Here is a 12,412-nt window from a genome sequence, read left to right as displayed (position 1 = left end):
TACAATTCGTATGGAAACACAAAAGACCCTAAATAGCCAAAGCAATCTTGAGGGAAAAAAAAAAAACGGAGGTATCAGGCTCCCCGACTATAAACTATACCACAAAGCTACAGTAATCAAGACAGTATGGTACTAGCACAAAAAGAGAAATATAGATCAATGGTACAGGGTAGAATGCCCAGAGATAAAACCCATGCACATATGGGCACCTAATTTATGACAAAGGAGGCAAGAACATACAATGGAGAAAAGACAGACTCTTCAGTAAGTGGTGCTGGGAAAACTGGACGGCTACATGTAAAAGAATGAAATTAGAACACTCCTTAACACCATACACAAAAATAAACTCCAAATGGATTAAAGACTTAAATGTAAGACCAGACACTCTTTGACATAAAAAAGTTTCCTATAAAACTTTTAGAGGAAAACACAGGAAAGACACTCTTTGACATAAACCACAGCAAGATCTTTTCTGACCCACCTCTTAGAATAACAGAAATAAAAACAAAAATAAACAAACGGGACTTAATTAAACTTAAAAGCTTTTGCACAGCAAAGGAAACCACAAACAAGACCAAAAGACAACCCTCAGAATGGGAGAAAATATTTGCAAATGAAACAACAGACAAAGGATCAATCACCAAAATATACAAACAGCTCATGGAGTTCAATATCAAAAAAGATAGAAACAATAAATGCTGGAAAGGATGTGGTGAAAAGGGAACCCTCCTACACTGTTGGTGGGAATGTAAACTGATACAACCACTATGGAAAACAGTATGGAGGTTCCTTAAAAAACTTAAAATAGAACTACTATATGACTCAGCAATCCCACTACTGGACAATACCTCGAGAAAACCATAATTCAAAAGGAGAAAAAGCCACGGTGGGGTGGGGATGGTGGTATGCTGAACTGGGCGATTGGGATTGACATGTATACACTGATGTGTATAAAATTGATGACTAATAAGAACCTGCAGTATAAAAAAACAAACCAAAAAACAACTAATACTAAACTTTCTTTGGTTTATTTGTATAGAAATATGTTAATATAAATGTCTCAGACATTACATGAAATTCCTAAACATCTTTTATGTTCTGGTATAATGTTATAAGTCATAATTCTAGTTATTACTTTAAAATGTATATCTCAGAAATAACTAAATTTCCTTGTCAATTGCATTATTATGAACTTTCATCAAATCTTTAACTGTGGTCATTTTTAAGTCTTTTGTCATTTACAGACAGTTCTGGGTGTACTCTGATGCTTTTGCAAAAATGTTCCTATAAAAGGGTTTCATCTTCAAGGAATTCATGGAAAAGACTGACAAGTACAGGTTTCTGGTAACTGACTATACTGCTGAACTTAATGAATAAGCATTTTCAGAACTCTAATGGAAAACTGATGAATTCATAAAAGTGCTAACAAAAGATCAAGAAGAAAAAAAAATTACATGGGACTGAGTGAACTGATGAGGATGATTATAGTTTTTGTGACTTTGTTTGAATAATAATAATAAAAAAATCCCACAAGGACTCAGAGGCAAAATATATACAAATCAATTTTCACTGCAAAGTAAAGGAGCTGTTACAGTGGAGGATTACTGGACTGAATATCAATATTATGACATAGTACGAGTGTGTTTCATGTTTGGTAATTGCAATCATTGTTGCTTTTGTTGTGGTCATCCATTTAAAACGCTTGGTGTCAGTTTATTTATCTCTTGTAAAAATAAGATACAGTGTGTGTGTGTGTGTGTGTGTGTGTGTGTGTGTGAAAAACTAAAAACAAAAAGAGACATGCACCACAATGTTCACTGCAGCACTATTTACAATAGCCAGGACATGGAACCAACCTAATTATCCATCGACAGATGAATGGATAAAGAAGATGTGGCACATATATACAATGGAATATTACTCAGCCATAAAAAGGAACAAAACTGAGTTATCTGTAGTGAGGTGAATGGACCTAGAGTCTATCATACAGAATGAAGTAAGTCAGAAAGAGAAAAACAAATACCATATGCTAACGCATATATACGGAATCTAAAAAAAAAGGGTACTAATGAACCTAGTTGCAGGGCAGGAATAAAGAGGTAGACATAGAGAATGGACTTGAGGACATGGGGTGGGAGGGTGAAGCCAGAGTAGCACAGACATATATACACTACTGAATGTAAAATAGTTGACTGGTGGGAAGCAGCAGCATAGAACAGGGAGATCGGCTCGGTGCTTTGCAATGATTTAAGGGGTGGGATAGGGAGGATGGGAGGGAGGCTCAAGAGGGAGGGGATATGGGGACATGTGTGTGCATATGGCTGATTTGCTTTGCTGTGCAACAGAAACTAACACAGTATTGTGAAGCAATTATACTCCAATATAGATGTATTAATAAATAAATAAATAAAATAATTGAAAATACCTTAAAAAAATGCTGCTATATTTGACTTAAAAAATCAACCAAGTACCAGGGAAAAAAATTTAAACCCACAAACCAGATTCCTTTGAAAAATGTGAATTAAGATGAGTAGTCAAGACTCCACAGGATCAAATGCACAACCAATTCTACAGCAAAGCCCGATTAATGTAACACAGAAGAACAAAAGAAAAATCGAAGTCCACTTCGCGAGGCCTGCTGTATTTAAAAAACAAGGTGATAGATGCCACAGAACATTAGATTTCTAATTCCTACATTATCTCCAAAATAGGTCAGGCAAAATTCTAACAAAGATCTCAATAGAAAGATACACTTTGTAGAGTGGTATCCGGAGGTGAACATTCTGTTTTCAGCTTCTCCATTAGGCTCCTGGTTCAGAACCCCATTTTGAGGGGGGAGGAGGAGCCTTTAGCCTATGCCATCCAAAAGAATGAAATGGTCTAATTTTGTTTGAGGGTTTTTTTTAATAAAAGGTACTGTTTTCAAGTCAAAAGTTAAGGGAAGACACAGAAAAGAAAGGGGAAAGAAAGTGATTTTATAGAAGATTTAGGGCAAAAAAATCCAAGGTAAATTCAGAAATATTCAGGAATCAGAAAACAGAATGTGGGAAGTGTCTCCCAATACTATTAGCCAATACAGTAGTCTTTTTACAACAACTAACTCTTAAACTTATAGCAAAAGTGTTTGGCAATAGGTTAAGAAAAAGTTAGTAGACAAAATTAATTCCAATTCTTAAACAGCTATACAAACACCATTCTGTTTCCTCTGCAGATATATAAAACATTTTACAGATTCAGACTGTTGTTCTGTAGTATAAATTAGAAGACCAACTGTTCAAGTGCACGTTCTCACTTAAAACTATTTGCCAGGTCTGATCAGAAATTAAGGTGGAGACAATTTATCCACACTCCTTTATTGCCCTGCTGTATTACTAGTTTTTTAATACATTTGGCGTTCATAAGACTCTATTGAGACTCTGCAGAGCAAGAGAAAAAATAAAACTAAAACCAGACAGTAACTGGGTGTACTTGCATTAGACAATACTACCAAGTAAACTGTCTTCCTGAAAATGTCCTGGACTTGTCTGAATTACCTACTAGGGAGTTCAGGAATGTTACCTTTTTTGTTGGCACAAAAACAGACATATAGATCAATGGGACAGTATAGAGAGCCCAGAAATAAACCCACACATCTACTGTCAATTAATCTTCAACAAAGGAGGCACGAATATACAATCGAAAAAAGACAGTCTCCTCAGCAAGTGGTACTGGGAAAGCTGGACAGCTGCATGTAAATCAGTGAAGTTAGAACACTCCCTCACACCATACACAAAAATAAACTCAAAATGGCTCATAGACTTAAATACAAGACATGACACCATAAAACTCCTAGAAGAGAACACAGGCAAAACATTCTCTGACATAAATTGTAGCAATGTTTTCTTAGGTCAGTCTCCCAAGGCAATAAATAAAAGCAAAAATAAACAAACGGAACCTCATCAAACCTATAAGCTTTTGCACAGCAAAGGAAACCATAAACAAAACGCAAAGACAACCCACAGAATTGGAGAAAATATTTGCAAATGATGAGACCGACAAAGGCTTAATTTCCAAAATATACAAACAGCTCATACAGCTCAGTATCAAAAAAACAAACAACCCAATCAAAAAATGGGCAGAAGACCTAAACAGACATTTCCCCAAAGAAGACATACAGATGGCCAACAGCATATGAAAATATGCTGAACATCACTAATTATTAGAGAAATGCAAATCAAAACTACCACTTCACACTGGTCAGAATGGCCATCATCAAAAAGTCTGCAAATAATAAATGCTGGAGAGGGTATGGAGAAAAGGGAACCCTCCTATACTGCTGATGGGAATGTAAGCTGGTGCAGCCAGTATGGAGAACAGTATGGAGGTTCCTTGAAAAACTAAAAATAGAAGAGTTATAAACATGAAGAATATAGCAGATAATTTCTGTATGCTCTAAAAACATATAGAGATAAAATTTTAATAAATGAAACCATATATTTTAATAAACATGCAATACTTCCCTATTATGTACCTCAAACTACTCTGCTTAGGTTTCCATCACCTGTTCCACCATACCTGTTTAATTTTTTTAATCTCAATAAACTCTGTGCCACCTCCATACTGGCCTCAGTAAATGCTGATGGATCTCCATTTACTATTTGGCCCTGGCATGGACATACATCCTTCTCTAACTAGCCCACAGCAAGGCTGAGGTAGTAAACTTTCTAATAGTACAGTTTTAACAGAAGACTATGAGAACATGGACTTACTTAGAAAAGCTACTCCCAAAGCCCACAGACCCAAGACAACCCCCTGACAGGGCTTTCCTGCTCAGCTTCCGGGACAGACGCCAGCCACAAGACCACCTGCCTATCTATCACCCCACCTGCCTACCTACCACAGGGCCTATCCTACCTCCTGCCCAAAGGGCAGGCTGTCGATCCCAATCACTTCTCCAGCTTTAGAGCTGCCTGCCTGTCCAATGTTAGCACCTCCTGCCCATCTATAGAACCTACTGCACTCCTTGCTCCAAGAATGTGCCTACTCAGCTGCAAGGCTGTGGCCAGCCCCACCATACTAGAGCACCACCCATGAATGAATCTGGAACACAGAATTTAAGGATTCTCAGGCCATATCCTGCTCTGGGATCTGCCTCTTCCTTAGCGAGTGACATGGCACTCCTAATGTCATGCCCTTCAGAAAAGATCCCTCTTTGTTACTCATAGGACCCCACCCTATCAGACATACAGGATGACCACATGAAAACAAAACAGTGTAACGCCAGAATAAAATAATCTGTACAGTTTTATTTCTCACTGCTCTCTAATCACACATTCACAACCTGACTTCCTCCAACTACTACAACATACATAATTTTTCATGTCTCTGAACTCCATATGGGATTCAATGCCACCAATTTCAACTTTCCATTTTCCTGAATTCTTTCACATGCTTTGGTATCTCCAACTCTGAAAATGCCCAGAGCAGAGCTTCTTAACATGGAGTACATGAACTCCCTAGGAAACAGTGAACACCATGGAATTAAATTAGAAGTCTCTGCGTATGTGTTTTGTGTAGGGTGAGGGTATACAGCATCCCTAAGTTCTCAAAAGGGACCCAAAATATATTAGGTCTTGAATTTCTCTGTACTGTCTATAGCAATTAGCATAGCAATGAATACATTACAGAGCTCAGTAAGTATTTGCTGCCTGGCTGTAGACATAAGACCACTTATGGCTTTCTTGAAGCAGTTTCATGAAACTGCTTCTTTAAAAGTATATGAGGTAAAAAAAAAAGTATATGGGGTTTCCCTGGTGGCGCAGTGGTTAAGAATCTGCCTGCCAATGCAGGGGACACGGGTTCAAGCCCTGCTCTGGGAATATCCCACATGCCGCGGAGCAACTAAGCCCGTGTGCCACAACTACTGAGCCTGCGCGTCTAGAGCCCATGCTCCACAACAAGAGAAGCCACGACAATGAGAAGCCCGCGCACCGCGATGAAGAGTAGCCCCCGCTCGCCGCAACTAGAGAAAGCCTGCGCACAGAAACGAAGACCCAAACACAGCCATAAATAAATAAATAAATTTATTAAAAAAAAAAGTATATGAAGGCCCTAATTTCACACATTCAAAAGACATTTTATTGGGACTTCCCTGGTGGCACAGTGGATAAAAATCCGCCTGCCAATGCAGGGGACATGCGTTCAATCCCTGGTCCAGGAAGATCCCACATGCTGCGGAGCAACTAAGCCCGTGCACCATTAACTATAGAAGCCCATGTGCCATGATTACTGAAGCCTGCACACCTAGAGCCTGTGCTCCACAACAAGAGAAACCACCACAATGAGAAGCCCGTACAGAGCAATAAAGAGTAGCTCCCTCTCGCCACAACCAGAGAAAGCCTGCACGCAGCAACAAAGACCCAACTCAGCCCCCCCCCCCTCAAAAATACATTTATATTGAGAGCATATTGTGTGACAAAACACCATACTAGGCTCCAAGGATGAAAAAAATACAGTATCCATACACACAGAACTCATAATGGGGGAGACAGAAACATCTAATTATAATACGACATGGTATAAGGGCAATGATGGAGAGATGCTGGAGAGGAGGCTTCTATGTGATAGCCGATATTATGAGAGTATATAAGCGACTGACGTGGGTAAGATCAGTGGGCAAAGAAAGAAAGGGAGTTCCCTGGTGGTCTAGTAGTTAGGATTTGGCACTTTCACTACCATGGCCCGGGTTTAATCCCTAGTCAGGGAACTAAGATCCTGCAAGCCGCAAGGCGTGGCAAAAATAAAAAAATAGAATTAAAAAAGAAAGAAAGAAAATAAATAAATAAAGTTGTTAAAGAGACTAAACCTTAAAAGCTCATGTCAGGGAATTCCCTGGTGGTGCACTGGTTAGGACTCTGCTCTTCCACTGCAGGGGGCACAGGTTTGATCCCTGGTTGGGGAGCTAAGATCCCGCCATGTCGCGCAGCATGGCCAAAACAAACAAACAAAAGAGGGGTGGGGAAAAGTGAGAGCGAGACACTCAAGCAAATAATTACAATTTAAAAAATTGTCATTATTAAAAAAAAAAGTTCATGTCATAAGAAAAGAAAGAAAGAAAAAAAGAAACCCTAGGGGAACACAAACACATTGAAGGGCAGTGTGACAGAAATGAAGCCCAAGAATAAAGCAGGAAAGAACTGATTAATAAGACCCATGAAAAACAGAGGAGCAGCTTCTGAAGGAGGGTGAAATCAACAGTGTCAAATGCAGCAGTAAAGACTGAAACAGTCCAAAAGATCTAGCAACTAGAGGTTACTGGTAGCCTCAGAAGTTTCCAAGTTGTGAGCATAAAAGGCAGACTACTCCTCATGGGAGGAGTCAGTAGAAAATGCGAGTTAAGAAATTTGGATAAGAAAGGAATACAGAACAGTAGTTAGAAGAATTCAAGATAAAAAGGGATCCTTTTTAGGATGAGAAGGACTTGAACCAGCTGTCAGGCTAAAGGGAAAGAGTAAGTGGAAAGGAAGAGGTTTAAGAGTCTGGACACAGAGAGGTGACATAAAAGAGCAAGAACGCAGGAATGGTAAAATGGACAGAGTCAAGGGCATGACTGGAGAAGCTGGGATTAAACAGGAAGTGAGATATCTCCTCTACTAAAGCCAAAGGAAAGAGAACAGTGGTGGCAAGGGGGAAGATAAATCTGTAGATGGGGGAGGGGACAGTTGATTATAGAGCATTCCCAATAACCAATTTTCTCATGTATGGTTTTTCACTTACTGTGACAAAGGAGCTGGCAAGCAAAAGTGATTCTTAAGACTAAATCTAACTTGAAATAAGGAATTAGATGAAATTACACTGTACTAGATGAATCTAGAGTCAAAGGATGAGTGTTGAGACAAAATATGTTCTATGTTATTTCACTAAAGCTGGTACAATATGTATTTTTGAACAACCGTAACAGCTGAAATGCAGTAGGGAAAATAATCTAGGTCTAGACTTGGCAAACTTTTCCTAAAAAGGGCCAGATGGTAAACATTTTTTGGCTTTGAAAGCCATATAGTCTCTATTACAACTATTCAACTCTATGGCTGTAGCATTAAAGCAGCCACAGACAATGCATAAATGAATGGGCATAACTGTGTTTCAATAAAACTTTATTTATTGATGAGTCGATTTGGTCCACAGGCTTTAAGTCTGCTGATCCCTGTTCTACAGGCTGAGAATAGTACAAAGGAAATGAAGCAGGAGAAAGAAGCATGAGAGAGAATGGGATAAGGAAGTACAAAAGAAGAGAAGCCACAGAACTAAAATACAGTTGAGTTGGGGTATTAAATCAAAGAGCAAAATATGAATAAAGGAGCAATAGGAAGAGCAGAAAGAGAATAAAGGAGAAAAGGAGATGAGAAAGGGATGTTGGAAAGAGACAGAAAACCAAGTAAAAATCGAGTAGCGACAATATGCCAATTCCAAGGCAGACAGATACAAAGGCAGCTGAATGCCCTAAAAAAAAGATGGCAAAATGAAAAGGGGAAAATGAGAGCATCCCAGATCTGTCTGCACTGGAATTCAAATAAAAGATAAAACACACACTAATTTTCCAGTGATAATCTGATGGTCTCTTCTAATTACACCTGTGCAAAATGAACCCACGGCTTGCAAGATGTAAAGCTACTTTTCACTTTGCCCATAAATCAAACTGGTATGTGTACAACATTCAAGAGGTCAGATGAAACTTATTCACCATATCCTAAGATACCAATTATTTCTAGGCCTATTATTCATTTGCATATGTATATGAATGACTTTTAAACCTTATTAAAATCAGTGAAGTTAGCATTAAAAACTTAAAAGCCACATTGACCTTACTAACTCTAAGAAGTTTTCCCCAAAAGAAAGTGAAACATTTAAAAAGGAAAAGAATTTTTGAACAATATAATAATCTGCATATTTATTCTGCATGAGAATTTTGTTTTTTACTTTTGGCTTTATTTGTGGGGAAATCCTTTAAGGTAAATCCAGATTAATTCTGAACCAGCTCAGCTAAACAATAAATTAGACCACATAATTTATGTCACTATAGGACAATGTTTAAGAGCATGACTTGGGGTTAGAGAGCATTTGGGTTTGTGTCCTCACTTTATCAAGGTAATTAATCATGTCTCAGTTCCCTCACCTACAACATGTGGGTAATAATCACACCCATTTCAGAAAGGTGTGATGATTAAACGAAAAAATGCACATAAAATGCTTAGCACAGAGTCCAACACATAGAATAGGCACTTGATTTTAGTTACGTATGATCAACTTAAGATTTTGACAGTATTATTACAGAACAGAATTATAAGATAAAAGCTCAGAAAGGAAACAAATTTCCCTCTTCTTTTAGGAAGCTACGATGTAATATTAGTTTTTTTGTTCTTACCACTCATTCACTTCCATTAATCCTTTAAAAAAAAACCCTCAATCCATCTACCCATTTAAAACGTAGCAAAGTGGTATCAAACTGATACCAGTGGGGACTATTCAAGATAATCTACAATTCTGAGACAGAAAGGGCACTGTGAGGTAAGGAAAGAAAGTACAAATCCTCATGACCTCCAGAACAGAGCCATTCCTAGGATCTTATCATATGAAACTCACAGCTCACATGCCTGACTACACCTCAGAATCAAATACTCAGAGCCTCACCCAGGCTAATTACAATGAAATCAGAATCTCCAAAAGTGAGAACTAGGCAATTTTTAAAACCCATGGAGACTAAAATGTGAAACCAGCACTAAGAATCACTAGTTAAATCCTACCTTCCTTTACTCAAGGAGACTAGAAATATGAGTATGTGTTTAACACAAAATAATATAAATCTTAAAGCAGTACTAAGTGCCTTAATTTTCACAATAAATCATGCCAATTAATTACTCTAAAAATTTTTTCTCTATAGTATCTCCAAAATAATACTTTTATAAAGGCAACTTCTGCCAGGATAGTGTTAAGAATCAGGATTAAGAGAACTGAAATCCTAAACACATGACTTAATACTATTTTCAGGATACTATGCACTGGACAGAATTGTATAATTCACTAAACCACTACAGTCTTTCAATAAAATACCTGAAATTACTCCACTACTAGATGTCCTCATCAAAAAAAACTATTTATGTACATAGTAAAATACATCCATCCCCTTATGAGTGTACTGAACACTGTCAAAGCTGTTGCTTTGATTTGCATTTTCTTGGCTTTCTACAATAAACACACATTACCTGAGAAATAAAGGCATAATAAAATAATAAACAAAATAAAGTAAAAATTTAAAGGCATTAATTTTTAATGGGATCAATGAATGGGATGGATACCATACATGTCTTCAAGCAATATTTACCTTTCCAAACTTGGGAAATGCCAATTACCTTTAAGAACAAAAACCAAAGCATACTGTGAATGGCTTTTAGCTAAATGGCCTGGTTCCCAGTAGACCAGGGAACATCTGTTGCTGTTGTTGCCAATACTTTTTCCAGAGTGCTAAGTGATAAATTCAACTAAAATTTTATTTTTCCTTTTGACTTATGATCCAAGTCACTTTTAAAATATAAAACAGTGAAATACTTCAATAGTATTAAGTATAAATATAAATAATTTTGTGCTCCTGGACATTATCAACTCCAAAGGCAGTCGCTAAAAACAGACTTGTTTCCTTGTACAGGCCACTGAAGGACTCTTAGACAAAGAGTTGTGAATCAAAGACACAGACATTTAGGAAAACACAAGATCAAAACACAGTGCTTTCATCAGCAATGCAAAAGCAGTTACAGAGTATCTAGCCTGGCTAGCTTCTGAAAAAGCAATCTAACTAAAGGTGAAAACCTTATTAAGAGGTCCAAGAGAAAGACTTTAACTTTCTGGAGGCTTGTAATTTCTAAATAACAGCATATAAGAATCAGTGCAACAATGAAAACAACTGTTGGTATAGACTGAATAATGAAAATCAAAAACTGCTGTTATAATTTGCAATAGAAATGACTACAGAATTTGAACCCCACCCCCAAAAAAATCACTTGAGAATTTTAGAACCAATTTCAGAATTGCTCAGGAGAGCCTTTCAATGTGTTATTGAACACTCAATACTGCAGAGTATGCTCTCCAAATGAGTAACAGCAATTCCCATATCTTCCTCCTCAATAGACACCTGAAACAGACTAAATTTTAACATAACTGCATCACCGCTTTTATATTCTTAAAACATAGTCCCATACTCTGAATGTTTCTTCCAGTATACATGTTCTACTTCTTTACATTTTTCAACTTCATTAGACAATCATTTTCTATCCATAGCTCTCTGCCTTTCTCCCTTAGCCCTGTGCTTTGATTTCTTTACAACTTAGAAAACTGAAGTATTTATAGAACAATAAGCATAGTAAAACTATAAGTATTATTTATAAACATTATAAAACTAAAAACATATAAGCTAAAACACTAAGTCAAATGGGACAAGAAATTTTTAGTTGAGTATCATCAGTAGCATTCTTGATCATAAAACTTTAGAAAATTCTATACAAACTATTTTTTAATAGAATACAAACTCTCATTATTCATCCTACCAAAAGTACCAAGGAATCTTCCCCCGAGGTTTTAAATATTTTCCAGCAAAAGTGCATTAAAATTTCCATTTGTCTTAATCAAAAAAGTCCATTAAAATTTCCATTTGTCTTAATCAAAAAAGTTCTTATTTCTTTAAAAAAAAAGAAAGAAAGAAAAAGAAAAAAGAAAAGTCTGTATGATTAGTGCAGAGAGTCTTTGCCTGAATATATCTAATAAACCATGAAGCATATTTAGGAAATCAAAACTCACCTCTTCTTGCATAACTGGAGTCCATATCTTTAAACTGTACCACAACAAAATCTGAACACTTGAACAAAATACTCTCCATTATTTCTTCACGTTTTGGCCCCGAACTGGATTCTGTACTTTTCTCATGTGCAGCATCAAGTACCAAATCACACTAGGAAGAATAACATAAGTAAATATTCAAAACATTTATAAAATAAAGTCTGACAAGAATACTTTAGCACATCAAGGTACTATTTCTTATATGCCTTTGGTAAAAAATTATCTCAAGACATCCTTATAATCATACCTTTTTCTCAGAAATATGATCTACTATCTATTCCAATATTCAAAAATCCTCTCATCTAAAAGTTGGTCTTTACTACCATGGTCTGTCTTAAGCACAATAGTGGTAAAGAGGAAAACAATGAAACGCCAGATCACTCTTCTAGTCCATAATACTTGCAAAGGCAAAAATATTTTAATAAGCACAAAGAGCAAGAAGTCTTTTTGAATACACAAACCTGTCTATAACGTAATCAGTACTTGAAACTGAAGAGCGAAATCATTCAAAGTGGTTTTAAACAGCGCATTAAAAGTACTAAGCATGAAA

General features: G+C 36.9%; 1 protein-coding gene across 3 annotated transcripts in view; it reads right to left on the bottom strand.

The window, feature by feature from the left end:
* ATXN2 (ataxin 2) overlaps positions 1 to 12,412 on the bottom strand; it is a 123,209-nt gene that overhangs the window by 76,804 nt on the left and 33,993 nt on the right. For all 3 annotated transcript variants that reach the window (XM_065889286.1, XM_065889287.1, XM_065889288.1), the window contains one exon: positions 11,824 to 11,974. In XM_065889286.1, coding sequence (XP_065745358.1) covers positions 11,824 to 11,974 — 151 coding nt within the window. The remainder of the gene's footprint in view (positions 1 to 11,823; positions 11,975 to 12,412) is intronic.

This window comes from Phocoena phocoena, chromosome 13, assembly GCF_963924675.1.
Source record: "Phocoena phocoena chromosome 13, mPhoPho1.1, whole genome shotgun sequence".
NCBI lineage: Eukaryota > Metazoa > Chordata > Mammalia > Artiodactyla > Phocoenidae > Phocoena > Phocoena phocoena.
The sequence above is the reverse complement of the archived record's forward strand: the minus strand, read 5'-3'. Positions and strand labels throughout refer to the sequence as shown.